This window comes from Coregonus clupeaformis, unplaced genomic scaffold (assembly GCF_020615455.1).
Source record: "Coregonus clupeaformis isolate EN_2021a unplaced genomic scaffold, ASM2061545v1 scaf0191, whole genome shotgun sequence".
In the NCBI taxonomy this organism is placed as follows: domain Eukaryota; kingdom Metazoa; phylum Chordata; class Actinopteri; order Salmoniformes; family Salmonidae; genus Coregonus; species Coregonus clupeaformis.
Genome location: NW_025533646.1, coordinates 254,022 through 274,667, shown reverse-complemented (window position 1 = coordinate 274,667; position 20,646 = coordinate 254,022). Strand labels below are relative to the sequence as shown.

Here is a 20,646-nt window from a genome sequence, read left to right as displayed (position 1 = left end):
TGTCTGATGTTCTTCCTTTCCCAGTTTCCGTCAGAGCTGGGCGGTGGATCGCATTGGGAAGTGTGTCTGTCTCTGTCTGTCTGTCTGTCTGATGTTCTTCCTTTCCCAGTTTCCGTCAGAGCTGGGCGGTGGATCGCATTGGGAAGTGTGTCTGTCTCTGTCTGTCTGTCTGTCTGATGTTCTTCCTTTCCCAGTTTCCGTCAGAGCTGGGCGGTGGATCGCATTGGGAAGTGTGTCTGTCTCTGTCTGTCTGTCTGTCTGATGTTCTTCCTTTCCCAGTTTCTGTCAGAGCTGGGCGGTGGATCGCATTGGGAAGTGTGTCTGTCTCTGTCTGTCTGTCTGTCTGATGTTCTTCCTTTCCCAGTTTCCGTCAGAGCTGGGCGGTGGATCGCATTGGGAAGTGGCAGGAGCTAGAGTACGCCAGTCCAGCCTACCCGGCCTTCGCCTGCGGCTCGGGTTACGTGGCCTCCAGGGACCTCGTCCAATGGCTGGCTAGCAACGCAGAGCAACTCAAGGCCTACCAGGTACCGGGCCACATGGCACCAAACACCAGATAAGAAATGATGCCCAAACAACAGGCACCATTGGAGCCACATTTATAATGTGCTACGTGTTGTTTCAGGGGGAAGATGTGAGCACCATTGGAGCCACTTTTATAATGTGCTACGTGTTGTTTCAGGGGGAAGATGTGAGCACCATTGGAGCCACTTTTATAATGTGCTACGTGTTGTTTCAGGGGGAAGATGTGAGCACCATTGGAGCCACATTTATAATGTGCTACGTGTTGTTTCAGGGGGAAGATGTGAGCACCATTGGAGCCACATTTATAATGTGCTACGTGTTGTTTCAGGGGGAAGATGTGAGTACTCATTGGAGCCACATTTATAATGTGCTACGTGTTGTTTCAGGGGGAAGATGTGAGCACTCATTGGAGCCACATTTATAATGTGCTACGTGTTGTTTCAGGGGGAAGATGTGAGCACCATTGGAGCCACATTTATAATGTGCTACGTGTTGTTTCAGGGGGAAGATGTGAGCACCATTGGAGCCACATTTATAATGTGCTATGTGTTGTTTCAGGGGGAAGATGTGAGCATGGGGATCTGGATGGCTGCAGTTGGACCACAGAAATACCAGGTAAAGAACATAGTATGGTAGCCTGCCTGAAAACAGCCACCCTAACCAACCAGCTCATGTTATTCATCTCATTCACCTTGGTTGTTAACACTAATGCCAGATAGCATTGATAGACCTTCTTCATAAACCTAACCCTAGTTGTCTGACTGTTGTCTGAAGGTCGTCTGAAGGTTGTGGTTGTCCTTTCCCCAGGACGCAGGCTGGCTGTGTGAGAAGGAGTGCTACCAGGACATGCTGTCGTCCCCACAACACTCCTCCGAGGAGCTCCGCACGCTCTGGGCTAGGAAGAGGGCCTGTGGGGACCCCTGTGGATGTCCCTGGGGACACAGCTAACGTTAGCTAACAGTCTGGGAATGTAGTTGGCTAACAGTCTGGGAAGGTAGTTAGCCAACAGTCTGGGAAGGTAGTTAGCCAACAGTCTGGGAAGGTAGTTAGCTAACAGTCTGAGAAGGTAGTTAGCCAACAGTCTGGGAAGGTAGTTAGCCAACAGTCTGGGAAGGTAGTTAGCTAACAGTCTGGGAAGGTAGTTAGCTAACAGTCTGGGAAGGTAGTTAGCTAACAGTCTGGGAAGGTAGTTAGCTAACAGTCTGGGAAGGTAGTTAGCTAACAGTCCGGGAAGGTAGTTAGCTAACAGTCCGGGAAGGTAGTTAGCTAACAGTCCGGGAAGGTAGTTAGCTAACAGTCTGGGAAGGTAGTTAGCTAACAGTCTGGGAAGGTAGTTAGCTAACAGTCTGAGAAGGTAGTTAGCTAACAGTCTGAGAAGGTAGTAACCTGTTCACTGCAAACAAGAGCCTTGTTGAACGCAACTCGAGGTATCAATCGTCTCAGAGTAGGAGTGCTGATCTAGGATTAGGTTTCTCCTGTCCATGTGATGTTATTCATTATGATCTAAAAGGCTAAACTGATCCCAAATCAGCACTCTGAGATGCTTGACACATACAGCCCTAGGTCTCTACACAGTGTACAAGACATTAAGAACACCTTCCTAATATTGAGTTGCACCCCCCTTTTGCCCTCAGAATAGCCTCAGTTCGTCGGGGCATGGACTCTACAAGGTGTTGAAAGCGTTCCACAGGGATGCTGGCCCATGTTGATTCCAATGCGTCCCACAGTTGTGTCAAGTTGGCTGGATGTCCTTTGTGTGGTGGACCATTCTTGATACACATGGGAAACTGTTGATCGTGAAAAACCCAGCAGCGTTGCAGTTCTTGACACAAACCGGTGCGCCTGGCACCTACTACCACACCCTGTTCAAAGGCAATTAAATATTTTGTCTTGCCCATTCACCCTCTGAATGGCACACATACACATTCCATGTCTCAATGCTTAAAAATCCTTCTTTAACCTGTCTCCTCCCCTTCATCTACACTGATTGAAGTGGATTTAATAAGTGACATCAGTAAGGGCTCATAGCTTTCACCTGGATTCACCTGGTCAGTCTATGTCATGGAAAGAGCAGGTGTTCCTAATGTTTTGTACGCTGTGTATATTTCAATGCTGAGGATTTCCGTGATTGTCAGGGACAATGGATACTGGTTTCTGAAGAGGTGACATTTCCTGTCAAATGGCAAGATGCCGGCATAACCAAATGTAAAGTGTTGAATCCTGTGGCGGTAGAGGCATTGATTTTACTGGTGTTATTTAGGTAAATTATTCTCCCAAGCTACTCCTCATCATCAAGCCTCATCAGTATTTGTAGACTTCAAACCAACACAGAGTTTGTGTCCTACATGGTACCCTATATTACCCATCTAGTGCACTAGTTTTGACCAGTGCCCCATGAGGAATGGGGCGCATTTGGGACACGGTCAGGGGTTTGTGAAACGATGTACAGTATTATACCCATTGGTGACGTTATTGTATTGTCAGGCACCACATATAAACAACTGGAATCTAAAGAAAGGTTTTACCTAAACCTTTTATTCACCTGAGAATGAGATCAATGAATTTGTTCAACACATTTTTTTTGTACCTATCTGGAAGAAGCTAACACGGGGTGCTCTAGATTAATGTAATGAACGGTCCCAAATGGCACCCCGTTACCTATCTAGTGCACTGCTTTTGACCAGAGCCCTACTTATTATAGGGAATATGGTCCCATTTGGGAAAGTGATACAGACAGCACGTGATCAATTGAGCCCATTCCAGACTGATCAATAAATAACATCACCACTCGGGAACAACGGTTTTCTTCTTTGTTGTTGTTTTTTTTTGCGACGGTACATCAGGGCCGGTAATCAAGTAGCGCTGGTAATTTGTGATTTGGGGTCTGCACATCGCACCCTACTGCGCACTAGTTTTGACCAGAGTCGTGTGGGCCCTAGTAGTGTACAATACAGGAAATAGGGTGCCATTTGGCTTCAGTACCTTGCTTAAGGGCTGATCGACATATTTTTGCACCTAGTCGGCTCGGGGATTCGAACCAGCGGCCTTTCGGTTACGTGGTGTGTGTGTGTGTGATATGGGAGATCCGCTAGCCAACAGTAAACCCCATGCTGAGGAGCTCTTAGTTGATTGTGGTAGCGCATACTGTCGCGCTGCCTGGTATTGCAACTCCTCCAGGACACCATTGGGGGCACACTGCCTGCCCTCCAGGACACCATTGGGGCACACTGCCTGCCCTCCAGGACACCATTGGGGGCACACTGCCTGCCCTCCAGGACACCATTGGGGGCACACTGCCTGCCCTCCAGGACACCTACAACACCAGGTGTCACAGGAAGGCCAAGAAGATGACCAGGGACCTCAGCCACCTGAGCCACGGCCTGTTCTCCCCGCTTCTGTCACTCTGACGCGGGCAGTACAGGAGCATCATGGCAAAAACTAACAGACTGGCCACTAGCTTCTACCCCCGGACCATCAGGCTGCTGAATAGCCACCCCTAGTCAGCTACCTGCCCTCCCCACTCCATCAACCTGCCCCCACCCCAATGGACATTATCATGATGAATAGCTTTATATCTGCAACCCTGTACATGTAACCATTAAACTCGAATCTAACACGCTGTACATGAGGTCAGAGTTCAGGCTCTGTATGGGTTTTGACTGACAGCTGTTCATTTCGGTTAATTCGCTCAGCACTACATGCTGTACATGAGGTCAGAGTTCAGGCTCTGTCCTTCACAGCTCTGTACGGGTTTTGATTGACAGCTGTTCTGAACTTGAGCACCACAAGTGACAAGTTGCCCTCATCCAGCCTGCTGATTGGTCAACTTTTGCAAAATCTTTTGTCTGAGTGAAGGAAATGCTGTAAATTTAAGAGGACTCTATGTATTTTGAAAGACGAGGACATTGAGGATGATAAATAATACTGCTTTGATGTCATACAAGCCAAACACCCGTGAGTCCATATCATAATGTAATAAACCCTGTCAACGTTTAGGATCACTATGTTTGATGTACAGGTACCCTCCTATGTTTGTCTGTTGTGAAGAAAATTTGCCGCGGAACGCGCACCTGAATGCACTCAGGACTCCTTTCTATGCCCACCAAAATTACGATCTGTTTCACTGAATTGCCTTGTAAAAGCCTGACACTGAGATTGTCTTTAAAACTTAAATAGTCATGTTGGTAATAGAACAAGCTTTCAAATGATGTCCACCTGACACAGATTGTGATTCATAATGGACCGTTTTCTGGATTGAACAACAGTAAAATAACTACAAGGGTTCAAGTTCCCCAACGGCCCAGCTAGGAAAGCTGTGGACATAGACCACAGACCAATGAGGTTCCTTATTGCTATTATAAACTGGTTGCCGACATTATTATAACAGTAAACAAGTCATTCTATTATAAACTAGTTGCCGACATTATTACAACAGTAAACAAGTCATTCTATTATAAAATGGTTCCCGACATTATTACAACAGTAAACAAGTCATTCTATTATAAACTGGTCCCAATATTATTACAACAGTAAACAAGTCATTCTATTATAAACTGGTTGCCGACATTATTACAACAGTAAACAAGTCATTCTATTATAAACTTGTTCCCGACATTATTGGAACAGTAAACAAGTAATTATATTAGAAACTGGTTCCCAGCATTATTACAACAGTAAACAAGTCATTCTATTATAAACTGGTTGCCGACATTATTAGAACAGTAAACAAGTCATTCTATTATAAACTGGTTGCCGACATTATTAGAACAGTAAACAAGTCATTCTATTATAAAATGGTTCCCGACATTATTAGAACAGTAACCATTTCATTCTATTATAACTTGTTCCTGACATTATTACAACAGTAAACAAGTAATTATATTATAAACTGGTCCCAATATTATTCCAACAGTAAACAAGTCATTCTATTATAAACTTCTTCCTGACATTATTGGAACAGTAAACAAGTCATTCTATTATAAACTGGTTGCCGACATTATTAGAACAGTAAACAAGTCATTATATTATAAACTGGTTCCCGACATTATTAGAACAGTAAACAAGTCATTCTATTATAAACTGGTTGCCGACATTATTACAACAGTAAACAAGTCATTCTATTATAAACTGGTTCCCGACATTATTACAACAGTAAACAAGTCATTACATTATAAACTGGTTCCCGACATTATTAGAACAGTAAACAAGTCATTCTATTATAAACTGGTTGCCGACATTATTAGAACAGTAAACAAGTCATTCTATTATAAACTGGTTGCCCGACATTATTACAACAGTAAACAAGTCATTCTATTATAAACTGGTTCCCAACATTATTAGAACAGTAAACAAGTCATTCTATTATAAACTGGTTCCCGACATTATTAGAACAGTAAACAAGTCATTCTATTGTACACTTGTTGCCGACATTATTAGAACAGTAAACAAGTCATTCTGTTATAAACTGGTTCCCGACATTATTAGAACAGTAAACAAGTCATTCTATTATAAACTGGTCGCAATATTATTACAACAGTAAACAAGTCATTCTATTATAAACTTCTTCCTGACATTATTGGAACAGTAAACAAGTCATTCTATTAGAAACTGGTTCCCAGCATTATTAGAACAGTAAACAAGTCATTCTATTATAAACTTGTTCCCGATATTATTAGAACAGTAAACAAGTCATTATATTATAAACTGGTTCCCGACATTATTAGAACAGTAAACAAGTCATTCTATTATAAACTGGTCCCAATATTATTACAACAGTAAACAAGTCATTCTATTATAAACTTCTTCCTGACATTATTGGAACAGTAAACAAGTAATTATATTAGAAACTGGTTCCCAGCATTATTAGAACACTAAACAAGTCATTATATTATAAACTGGTTCCCAACATTATTAGAACAGTAAGCACGTAATTATATTGTAAACTTGTTCCCTACATTATGAGAACAGTAAAAATGTAAATACATTATAAACTGGTTCCCGACATTATTAGAACAGTAAACAAGTCTTTCTATTTTATCATTCTATTATAAACTGGTTCCCGACATTATTAGAACAGTAAACATGTCATTCTATTATAAACTTGTTCCCAACTTTATTAGAACAGTAAACAAGTAATTATATTATAAACTGGTTCCCAACATTTTTTGAACATTTAACAAGTAATTATATTATAAACTGGTTCCCGACATTATTAGAACAGTAAACATTTAATTATATTATAAACTGGTTGCCGACATTATTACAACAGTAAACAAGTCATTCTATTATAAACTGGTTCCCAATATTATTAGAACAGTAAACAAGTCATTCTATTATAAACTGGTTCCCGACATTATTAGAACAGTAAACATTTAATTACATTATAAACGGGTTCCCGACATTATTAGAACAGTAAACAAGTCATTCTATTATAAACTGGTTGCTGACATTATTAGAACAGTAAACAAGTCATTCTATTATAAACTTCTTCCTGACAATATTGGAACAGTAAACAAGTCATTCTATTAGAAACTGGTTCCCAGCATTATTAGAACAGTAAACAAGTCATTATATTATAAACTTGTTACTGATATTATTAGAACAGTAAACAAGTCATTCTATTATAAACGGGTTCCCGACATTATTAGAACAGTAAACAAGTCATTCTATTATACACTGGTTGCCGACATTATTAGAACAGTAAACAAGTCATTCTATTATAAACTGGTTGCCGACATTATTAGAACAGTATACAAGTCATTCTATTATAAACTGGTTGCCGACATTATTAGAACAGTAAACAAGTCATTATATTATAAACTGGTTGCCGACATTATTAGAACAGTAAACAAGTCATTCTATTATAAACTGGTTGCCGACATTATTACAACAGTAAACAAGTCATTCTATTATAAACTGGTTCCCGACATTATTAGAGCAGTAAACATTTAATTACATTATAAACTGGTTCCCGACATTATTAAAACAGTAAACAAGTCATTCTATTATACACTGGTTGCCGACATTATTAGAACAGTAAACAAGTCATTCTATTATAAACTGGTTCCCGACATTATTAGAACAGTAAACAAGTCATTCTATTATAAACTGTTCCCAATATTATTACAACAGTAAACAAGTCATTCTATTATAAACTTCTTCCTGACATTATTGGAACAGTAAACAAGTCATTCTATTAGAAACTGGTTCCCAGCATTATTAGAACAGTAAACAAGTCATTATATTATAAACTTGTTACTGATATTATTACAACAGTAAACAAGTCATTCTATTATAAACTGGTTGCCGACATTATTAGAACAGTAACCATTTCATTCTCTTATAACTTTTTCCTGACATTATTACAACAGTAAACAAGTCATTCAATTATAAACTGGTCCCAATATTATTCCAACAGTAAACAAGTCATTCTATTATAAACTGGTCCCAATATTATTACAACAGTAAACAAGTCATTCTATTATAAACTGGTTGCCGACATTATTACAACAGTAAACAAGTCATTCTATTATAAACTTCTTCCTGACATTATTGGAACAGTAAACAAGTAATTATATTAGAAACTGGTTCCCAGCATTATTACAACAGTAAACAAGTCATTCTATTATAAACTGGTTGCCGACATTATTAGAACAGTAAACAAGTCATTCTATTATAAACTGGTTGCCGACATTATTAGAACAGTAAACAAGTCATTCTATTATAAACTGGTTGCCGACATTATTACAACAGTAAACAAGTCATTCTATTATAAACTGGTTGCCGACATTATTAGAACAGTATACAAGTCATTCTATTATAAACTGGTTGCCGACATTATTAGAACAGTAAACAAGTCCTTATATTATAAACTGGTTGCCGACATTATTAGAACAGTAAACAAGTCATTATATTACAAACTGGTTGCCGACATTATTACAACAGTAAACAAGTCATTCTATTATAAACTGGTTCCCGACATTATTAGAGCAGTAAACATTTAATTACATTATAAACTGGTTCCCGACATTATTAGAACAGTAAACAAGTCATTCTATTATAAACTGGTTGCCGACATTATTAGAACAGTAAACAAGTCATTCTGTTATAAACTGGTTCCCGACATTATTAGAACAGTAAACAAGTCATTCTATTATAAACTGGTCGCAATATTATTACAACAGTAAACAAGTCATTCTATTATAAACTTCTTCCTGACATTATTGGAACAGTAAACAAGTCATTCTATTAGAAACTGGTTCCCAGCATTATTAGAACACTAAACAAGTCATTATATTATAAACTGGTTCCCGACTTTATTAGAGCAGTAAACATTTAATTACATTATAAACTGGTTCCCGACATTATTAGAACAATAAACAAGTCATTATATTTCATACTATTATGAACTGGTTCCCGACATTATTCGAACAGTAAACAAGTCATTCTATTATAAACTTCTTCCTGACATTATTGGAACAGTAAACAAGTAATTATATTGTAAACTTGTTCCCTACATTATGAGAACAGTAAAAATGTAAATACATTATAAACTGGTTCCCGACATTATTAGAACAGTAAACAAGTCTTTCTATTTTATCATTCTATTATAAACTGGTTCCCGACATTATTAGAACAGTAAACATGTCATTCTATTATAAACTTGTTCCCAACTTTATTAGAACAGTAAACAAGTAATTATATTATAAACTGGTTCCCAACATTTTTTGAACATTTAACAAGTAATTATATTATAAACTGGTTCCCGACATTATTAGAACAGTAAACATTTAATTATATTATAAACTGGTTGCCGACATTATTACAACAGTAAACAAGTCATTCTATTATAAACTGGTTCCCGACATTATTAGGACAGTAAACAAGTCATTCTATTATAAACTGGTTCCCGACTTTATTAGAGCAGTAAACATTTAATTACATTATAAACGGGTTCCCGACATTATTAGAACAGTAAACAAGTCATTCTATTATAAACTGGTTGCTGACATTATTAGAACAGTAAACAAGTCATTCTATTATAAACTTCTTCCTGACAATATTGGAACAGTAAACAAGTCATTCTATTATAAACTGGTTGCCGACATTATTACAACAGTAAACAAGTCATTCTATTATAAACTTGTTCCTGACATTATTAGAACAGTAAACAAGTCATTCTATTATAAACTGGTTGCCGACATTATTAGAACAGTAAACAAGTCATTCTATTATAAACTGGTTCCCAACATTATTAGAACAGTAAACAAGTCATTCTATTATAAACTTTTTCCTGACATTATTAGAACAGTAAACAAGTCATTATATTATAAACTGGTTCCCGACTTTATTAGAACAGTAAACATTTAATTACATTATAAACTGGTTCCCGACATTATTAGAACAGTAAACAAGTCATTATATTTCATAATTCTATTATAAACTGGTTCCCGACATTATTAGAACAGTAAACAAGTAATTATATTATAAACTGGTTCCCGACATTATTAGAACAGTAAACACGTAATTATATTGTAAACTGGTTCCCTACATTATTAGAACAGTAAAAATGTAATTACATTATAAACTGGTTCCCGACATTATTAGAACAGTAAACAAGTCTCATTATCATTCTATTATAAACTGGTTCCCGACATTATTAGAACAGTAAACATGTCATTCTATTATAAACTTGTTCCCAACTTTATTAGAACAGTAAACAAGTAATTATATTATAAACTGGTTTCCAAAATTTTTTGAACATTTAACAAGTAATTATATTATAAACTGGTTCCCGACATTATTAGAACAGTAAACATTTAATTACATTATTAACTGGTTCCCAACATTTTTTGAACATTTAACAAGTAATTATATTATAAACTGGTTCCCGACATTATTAGAACAGTAAACAAGTCATTCTATTATAAACTGGTTCCCAACATTATTAGAACAGTAAACACGGCATTCTATTATAAACTGGTTCCCGACATTATTAGAACAGTAAACAAGTCATTCTATTATAAACTGGTTCCCAACATTATTAGAACAGTAAACATTTAATTCCTTATAAACTGGTTCCTGACATTATTGGAACAGTAAACAAGTCATTCTATTATAAACTGGTTCCCAGCATTATTAGAACAGTAAACAAGTCATTATATTATAAACTTGTTACTGACATTATTACAACAGTAAACAAGTCATTCTATTATAAACTGGTTGCCGACATTATTAGAACAGTAACCATTTCATTCTATTATAAACTGGTTCCCGACATTATTACAACAGTAAACAAGTCATTCTATTATAAACTGGTCCCAATATTATTCCAACAGTAAACAAGTCATTCTATTATAAACTGGTCCCAATATTATTACAACAGTAAACAAGTCATTCTATTATAAACTGGTTGCCGACATTATTACAACAGTAAACAAGTCATTCTATTATAAACTTCTTCCTGACATTATTGGAACAGTAAACAAGTAATTATATTAGAAACTGGTTCCCAGCATTATTACAACAGTAAACAAGTCATTCTATTATAAACTGGTTGCCGACATTATTAGAACAGTAAACAAGTCATTCTATTATAAACTGGTTGCCGACATTATTAGAACAGTAAACAAGTCATTCTATTATAAAATGGTTCCCGACATTATTACAACAGTAAACAAGTCATTCTATTATAAACTTGTTCCCAACATTATTACAACAGTAAACAAGTCATTCTATTATAAACTGGTTGCCGACATTATTACAACAGTAAACAAGTCATTCTATTATAAACTGGTTCCCGACATTATTACAACAGTAAACAAGTCATTCTATTATAAACTGGTTGCCGACATTATTAGAACAGTAAACAAGTCCTTATATTATAAACTGGTTACCGACATTATTAGAACAGTAAACAAGTCATTCTATTATAAACTTGTTACTGATATTATTAGAACAGTAAACAAGTCATTATATTATAAACTGGTTCCCAACATTATTAGAACAGTAAACAAGTCATTCTATTATAAACTGGTCCCAATATTATTACAACAGTAAACAAGTCATTCTATTATAAACTTCTTCCTGACATTATTGGAACAGTAAACAAGTAATTATATTAGAAACTGGTTCCCAGCATTATTAGAACACTAAACAAGTCATTATATTATAAACTGGTTCCCGACTTTATTAGAGCAGTAAACATTTAATTACATTATAAACTGGTTCCCGACATTATTAGAACAGTAAACAAGTCATTATTTTCTATTATAAACTGGTTCCCGACATTATTAGAAAAGTAAACAAGTAATTATATTATAAACTGGTTCCCAACATTATTTGAACAGTAAACACGTAATTATATTGTAAACTTGTTCCCTACATTATTAGAACAGTAAAAATGTAAATACATTATAAACTGGTTCCCGACATTATTAGAACAGTAAACAAGTCTTTCTATTTTATCATTCTATTATAAACTGGTTCCCGACATTATTAGAACAGTAAACATGTCATTCTATTATAAACTTGTTCCCAACATTATTAGAACAGTAAACAAGTAATTATATTATAAACTGGTTCCCAACATTTTTTGAACATTTAACAAGTAATTATATTATAAACTGGTTCCCGACATTATTAGAACAGTAAACATTTAATTATATTATAAACTGGTTGCCGACATTATTACAACAGTAAACAAGTCATTCTATTATAAACTGGTTCCCGACATTATTAGGACAGTAAACAAGTCATTCTATTATAAACTGGTTCCCGACTTTATTAGAACAGTAAACATTTAATTACATTATAAACGGGTTCCCGACATTATTTGAACAGTAAACAAGTCATTCTATTATAAACTGGTTGCCGACATTATTAGAACAGTAAACAAGTCATTCTATTATAAACTGGTTCCCGACATTATTGGAACAGTAAACAAGTCATTCTATTAGAAACTGGTTCCCAGCATTATTAGAACAGTAAACAAGTCATTATATTATAAACTTGTTACTGATATTATTAGAACAGTAAACAAGTCATTCTATTATAAACTGGTTCCCGACATTATTAGAACAGTAAACAAGTCATTCTATTATAAACTGGTCGCCGACATTATTAGAACAGTAAACAAGTCATTATATTATAAACTTGTTCCTGACATTATTGGAACAGTAAACAAGTCATTATATTATAAACTGGTTCCCGACTTTATTAGAGCAGTAAACATTTAATTACATTATAAACTGGTTCCCGACATTATTAGAACAGTAAACAAGTCATTATTTTTTCTATTATAAACTGGTTCCTGACATTATTAGAACAGTAAACAAGTCATTATATTATAAACTGGTTCCCAACATTATTAGAACAGTAAACACGTAATTATATTATAAACTTGTTCCCTACATTATTAGAACAGTAAAAATGTAAATACATTATAAACTGGTTCCCGACATTATTAGAACAGTAAACAAGTCTCTATTTTATCATTCTATTATAAACTGGTTCCCGACATTATTAGAACAGTAAACATGTCATTCTATTATAAACTGGTTCCCGACATTATTAGAACAGTAAACAAGTCATTCTATTATAAACTGGTTCCCAACATTTTTTGAACAGTAAACAAGTAATTATATTATAAACTGGTTCCCGACATTATTAGAACAGTAAACATTTAATTACATTATTAACTGGTTCCCGACATTATTAGAACAGTAAACAAGTAATTATATTATAAACTGGTTCCCGACATTATTAGAACATTAAACAAGTCATTCTATTATAAACTGGTTCCCAACATTATTAGAACAGTAAACACGGCATTCTATTATAAACTGGTTCCCGACATTATTAGAACAGTAAACAAGTCATTCTATTATAAATTGGTTCCAGACATTATTAGAACAGTAAACAAGTAATTATATTATAAACTGGTTCCCGACATTATTAGAACAGTAAACAAGTCATTCTATTAGAAACTGGTTCCCAGCATTATTAGAACAGTAAACAAGTCATTATATTATAAACTTGTTACTGATATTATTACAACAGTAAACAAGTCATTCTATTATAAACTGGTTGCCGACATTATTAGAACAGTAACCATTTCATTCTATTATAACTTGTTCCTGACATTATTACAACAGTAAACAAGTCATTCAATTATAAACTGGTCCCAATATTATTCCAACAGTAAACAAGTCATTCTATTATAAACTGGTCCCAATATTATTACAACAGTAAACAAGTAATTCTATTATAAACTGGTTGCCGACATTATTACAACAGTAAACAAGTCATTCTATTATAAACTTCTTCCTGACATTATTGTAACAGTAAACAAGTAATTATATTAGAAACTGGTTCCCAGCATTATTACAACAGTAAACAAGTCATTCTATTATAAACTGGTTGCCGACATTATTAGAACAGTAAACAAGTCATTCTATTATAAACTGGTTGCCGACATTATTAGAACAGTAAACAAGTCATTCTATTATAAAATGGTTCCCGACATTATTACAACAGTAAACAAGTCATTCTATTATAACTTGTTCCCGACATTATTAGAACAGTAAACAAGTCATTCTATTATAAACTGGTTGCCGACATTATTACAACAGTAAACAAGTCATTCTATTATAAACTGGTTGCCGACATTATTAGAACAGTATACAAGTCATTCTATTATAAACTGGTTGCCGACATTATTAGAACAGTAAACAAGTCCTTATATTATAAACTGGTTGCCGACATTATTAGAACAGTAAACAAGTCATTCTATTATAAACTGGTTGCCGACATTATTACAACAGTAAACAAGTCATTCTATTATAAACTGGTTCCCGACATTATTAGAGCAGTAAACATTTAATTACATTATAAACTGGTTCCCGACATTATTAGAACAGTAAACAAGTCATTCTATTATACACTGGTTGCCGACATTATTAGAACAGTAAACAAGTCATTCTGTTATAAACTGGTTCCCGACATTATTAGAACAGTAAACAAGTCATTCTATTATAAACTGGTCGCAATATTATTACAACAGTAAACAAGTCATTCTATTATAAACTTCTTCCTGACATTATTGGAACAGTAAACAAGTCATTCTATTAGAAACTGGTTCCCAGCATTATTAGAACACTAAACAAGTCATTATATTATAAACTGGTTCCCGACTTTATTAGAGCAGTAAACATTTAATTACATTATAAACTGGTTCCCGACATTATTAGAACAATAAACAAGTCATTATATTTCATAATTCTATTATAAACTTGTTCCCAACTTTATTAGAACAGTAAACAAGTAATTATATTATAAACTGGTTCCCAACATTATTTGAACAGTAAGCACGTAATTATATTGTAAACTTGTTCCCTACATTATTAGAACAGTAAAAATGTAAATACATTATAAACTGGTTCCCGACATTATTAGAACAGTAAACAAGTCTTTCTATTTTATCATTCTATTATAAACTGGTTCCCGACATTATTAGAACAGTAAACATGTCATTCTATTATAAACTTGTTCCCAACTTTATTAGAACAGTAAACAAGTAATTATATTATAAACTGGTTCCCAACATTTTTTGAACATTTAACAAGTAATTATATTATAAACTGGTTCCCGACATTATTAGAACAGTAAACATTTAATTATATTATAAACTGGTTGCCGACATTATTACAACAGTAAACAAGTCATTCTATTATAAACTGGTTCCCGACATTATTAGGACAGTAAACAAGTCATTCTATTATAAACTGGTTCCCGACTTTATTAGAGCAGTAAACATTTAATTACATTATAAACGGGTTCCCGACATTATTTGAACAGTAAACAAGTCATTCTATTATAAACTGGTTGCTGACATTATTAGAACAGTAAACAAGTCATTCTATTATAAACTTCTTCCTGACAATATTGGAACAGTAAACAAGTCATTCTATTAGAAACTGGTTCCCAGCATTATTAGAACAGTAAACAAGTCATTATATTATAAACTTGTTACTGATATTATTAGAACAGTAAACAAGTCATTCTATTATAAACTGGTTCCCGACATTATTAGAACAGTAAACAAGTCATTCTATTATAAACTGGTCCCAATATTATTACAACAGTAAATAAGTCATTCTATTATAAACTTTTTCCCGACATTATTGGAACAGTAAACAAGTCATTCTATTATAAACTGGTTCCCGACTTTATTAGAGCAGTAAACATTTAATTACATTATAAACTGGTTCCCGACATTATTAGAACAGTAAACAAGTCATTATATTTCATAATCTATTATGAACTGGTTCCCGACATTATTAGAAAAGTAAACAAGTCATTCTATTATAAACTGGTTCCCAACATTATTAGAACAGTAAACACGTAATTATATTGTAAACTTGTTCCCGACATTATTAGAACAGTAAAAATGTAAATACATTATAAACTGGTTCCCGACATTATTAGAACAGTAAACAAGTCTTTCTTATCATTCTATTATAAACTGGTTCCCGACATTATTAGAACAGTAAACATGTCATTCTATTATAAACTGGTTCCCAACATTATTAGAACAGTAAACAAGTAATTATATTATAAACTGGTTCCCAACATTTTTTGAACATTAAACAAGTCATTCTATTATAAACTGGTTACCAACATTATTACAACAGTAAACAAGTCATTCTATTATAAACTTCTTCCTGACATTATTGGAACAGTAAACAAGTAATTATATTATAAATTGGTTCCAGACATTATTAGAACAGTAAACCAGTAATTATATTATAAACTGGTTCCCAATATTATTAGAACAGTAAACACGGCATTCTATTATAAATTGGTTCCAGACATTATTAGAACAGTAAACAAGTAATTATATTATAAACTGGTTCCCGACATTATTAGAACAGTAAACATTTAATTACCTTATAAACTGGTTCCTGACATTATTGGAACAGTAAACAAGTCATTCTATTAGAAACTGGTTCCCAGCATTATTAGAACAGTAAACAAGTCATTATATTATAAACTTGTTACTGATATTATTACAACAGTAAACAAGTCATTCTATTATAAACTGGTTGCCGACATTATTAGAACAGTAAACAAGTCATTCTATTATAAAATGGTTCCCGACATTATTACAACAGTAAACAAGTCATTCTATTATAAACTGGTTACCAACATTATTAGAACAGTAAACAAGTCATTATATTATAAACTGGTCCCAATATTATTACAACAGTAAACAAGTCATTCTATTATAAACTGGTTGCCGACATTATTACAACAGTAAACAAGTCATTCTATTATAAACTTCTTCCTGACATTATTGTAACAGTAAACAAGTAATTATATTAGAAACTGGTTCCCAGCATTATTACAACAGTAAACAAGTCATTCTATTATAAACTGGTTGCCGACATTATTAGAACAGTAAACAAGTCATTCTATTATAAACTGGTTGCCGACATTATTAGAACAGTAAACAAGTCATTCTATTATAAACTGGTTCCCGACATTATTACAACAGTAAACAAGTCATTCTATTATAACTTGTTCCCAACATTATTAGAACAGTAAACAAGTCATTCTATTATAAACTGGTTGCCGACATTATTACAACAGTAAACAAGTCATTCTATTATAAACTGGTTGCCGACATTATTACAACAGTATACAAGTCATTCTATTATAAACTGGTTGCCGACATTATTAGAACAGTAAACAAGTCCTTATATTATAAACTGGTTGCCGACATTATTAGAACAGTAAACAAGTCATTCTATTATAAACTTGTTACTGATATTATTAGAACAGTAAACAAGTCATTATATTATAAACTGGTTCCCAACATTATTAGAACAGTAAACAAGTCATTCTATTATAAACTGGTCCCAATATTATTACAACAGTAAACAAGTCATTCTATTATAAACTTCTTCCTGACATTATTGGAACAGTAAACAAGTCATTCTATTAGAAACTGGTTCCCAGCATTATTAGAACACTAAACAAGTCATTATATTATAAACTGGTTCCCGACATTATTAGAACAGTAAACATTTAATTACATTATAAACTGGTTCCCGACATTATTAGAACAATAAACAAGTCATTATATTCATAATTCTATTATAAACTGGTTCCCGACATTATTAGAAAAGTAAACAAGTAATTATATTATAAACTGGTTCCCAACATTATTTGAACAGTAAACACGTCATTATATTGTAAACTTGTTCCCTACATTATTAGAACAGTAAAAAAGTAAATACATTATAAACTGGTTCCCGACATTATTAGAACAGTAAACAAGTCTTTCATTCTATTATAAACTGGTTCCCGACATTATTAGAACAGTAAACAAGTCATTCTATTATAAACTTGTTCCCAACATTATTAGAACAGTAAACAAGTAATTATATTATAAACTGGTTCCCAACATTTTTTGAACATTTAACAAGTAATTCTATTATAAACTGGTTCCCGACATTATTAGAACAGTAAACATTTAATTATATTATAAACTGGTTGCCGACATTATTACAACAGTAAACAAGTCATTCTATTATAAACTGGTTCCCGACATTATTAGGACAGTAAACAAGTCATTCTATTATAAACTGGTTCCCGACATTATTAGAGCAGTAAACATTTAATTACATTATAAACGGGTTCCCGACATTATTTGAACAGTAAACAAGTCATTCTATTATAAACTGGTTGCCGACATTATTAGAACAGTAAACAAGTCATTCTATTATAAACTTCTTCCTGACATTATTGGAACAGTAAACAAGTCATTCTATTATAAACTGGTTCCCAGCATTATTAGAACAGTAAACAAGTCATTATATTATAAACTTGTTACTGATATTATTAGAACAGTAAACAAGTCATTCTATTATAAACTGGTTCCCGACATTATTAGAACAGTAAACAAGTCATTCTATTATAAACTGGTCCCAATATTATTACAACAGTAAATAAGTCATTCTATTATAAACTTTTTCCTGACATTATTGGAACAGTAAACAAGTCATTATATTATAAACTGGTTCCCGACTTTATTAGAGCAGTAAACATTTAATTACATTATAAACTGGTTCCCGACATTATTAGAACAATAAACAAGTCATTATATTTCATAATTCTATTATGAACTGGTTCCTGACATTATTAGAAAAGTAAACAAGTAATTATATTATAAACTGGTTCCCAACATTATTAGAACAGTAAACAAGTCATTCTATTATAAACTGGTTGCCGACATTATTAGAACAGTAAACAAGTCATTCTATTATAAACTGGTTGCCGACATTATTAGAACAGTAAACAAGTCATTCTATTATAAACTGGTTGCCGACATTATTAGAACAGTAAACATGTCATTCTATTATAAACTTGTTCCCGACATTATTAGAACAGTAAACATGTCATTCTATTATAAACTTGTTCCCAAAATTTTTTGAACATTTAATAAGTAATTATATTATAAAATGGTTCCCGACATTATTAGAATAGTAAACATTTAATTACATTATTAACTGGTTCCCAACTTTATTAGAACAGTAAACAAGTAATTATATTATAAACTGGTTCCCGACATTATTAGAACATTAAACAAGTAATTCTATTATAAACTGGTTCCCAACATTATTAGAACAGTAAACACGGCATTCTATTATAAACTGGTTCCCGACATTATTAGAACAGTAAACAAGTCATTCTATTATAAACTGGTTCCCGACATTATTAGAACAGTAAACATTTAATTACCTTATAAACTGGTTCCTGACATTATTAGAACAGTAAACAAGTCATTCTATTAGAAACTGGTTCCCAACATTATTAGAACAGTAAACAAGTCATTATATTATAAACTTGTTCCTGACATTATTAGAACAGTAAACAAGTCATTCTATTATAAACTGGTTCCCGACATTATTAGAACAGTAAACAAGTCATTCTATTATAAACTGGTCCCAACATTATTACAACAGTAAACAAGTCATTCTATTATAAACTTTTTCCTGACATTATTAGAACAGTAAACAAGTCATTCTATTATAAACTGGTTCCCGACTTTATTAGAACAGTAAACATTTAATTACATTATAAACTGGTTCCCGACATTATTAGAACAGTAAACAAGTCATTATTTCATAATTCTATTATAAACTGGTTCCCGACATTATTAGAAAAGTAAACAAGTAATTCTATTATAAACTGGTTCCCAACATTATTAGAACAGTAAACACGTCATTATATTATAAACTTGTTCCCTACATTATTAGAACAGTAAACATGTAATTACATTATAAACTGGTTCCCGACATTATTAGAACAGTAAACAAGTCTTTCTATTTTATCATTCTATTATAAACTGGTTCCCGACATTATTAGAACAGTAAACATGTCATTCTATTATAAACTTGTTCCCGACATTATTAGAACAGTAAACAAGTAATTATATTATAAACTGGTTCCCAAACATTTTTAGAACATTTAACAAGTAATTCTATTATAAACTGGTTCCCGACATTATTAGAACAGTAAACATTTAATTACATTATAAACTGGTTCCCAACATTATTAGAACAGTAAACAAGTAATTATATTATAAACTGGTTCCCGACATTATTAGAACATTAAACAAGTCATTCTATTATAAACTGGTTCCCAACATTATTAGAACAGTAAACAAGTCATTCTATTATAAACTGGTTCCCGACATTATTAGAACAGTAAACAAGTAATTAAATTATAAACTGGTTCCCTACATTATGAGAACAGTAAACATTTAATTACCTTATAAACTGGTTCCCGACATTATTAGAACAGTAAACAAGTCATTCTATTAGAAACTGGTTCCCAACATTATTAGAACAGTAAACAAGTCATTATATTATAAACTTGTTACTGATATTATTACAACAGTAAACAAGTCATTCTATTATAAACTGGTTGCCGACATTATTAGAACAGTAACCATTTCATTCTCTTATAACTTTTTCCTGACATTATTACAACAGTAAACAAGTCATTCAATTATAAACTGGTCCCAATATTATTCCAACAGTAAACAAGTCATTCTAT

General features: G+C 33.2%; 1 protein-coding gene across 2 annotated transcripts in view; it reads left to right on the top strand.

Moving 5' to 3' along the window:
• Positions 1 to 2,178, top strand: part of b3galnt2 (beta-1,3-N-acetylgalactosaminyltransferase 2) — a 62,538-nt gene extending 60,360 nt beyond the window's left edge. Inside the window, exons 10-13 of one of the 2 annotated variants that reach the window (XM_041895530.1) lie at positions 365 to 524; positions 1,081 to 1,137; positions 1,330 to 1,492; positions 1,565 to 2,178. In XM_041895530.1, the coding sequence (XP_041751464.1) occupies positions 365 to 524; positions 1,081 to 1,137; positions 1,330 to 1,470 (358 nt within the window). In that variant the 3' untranslated portion in view covers positions 1,471 to 1,492; positions 1,565 to 2,178. Of the gene's footprint in view, positions 1 to 364; positions 525 to 1,080; positions 1,138 to 1,329 lie in introns of both variants that reach the window. The other variant, XM_041895522.1, reaches the window with a different exon arrangement.
• The last annotated feature ends 18,468 nt before the right edge of the window (positions 2,179 to 20,646 follow it).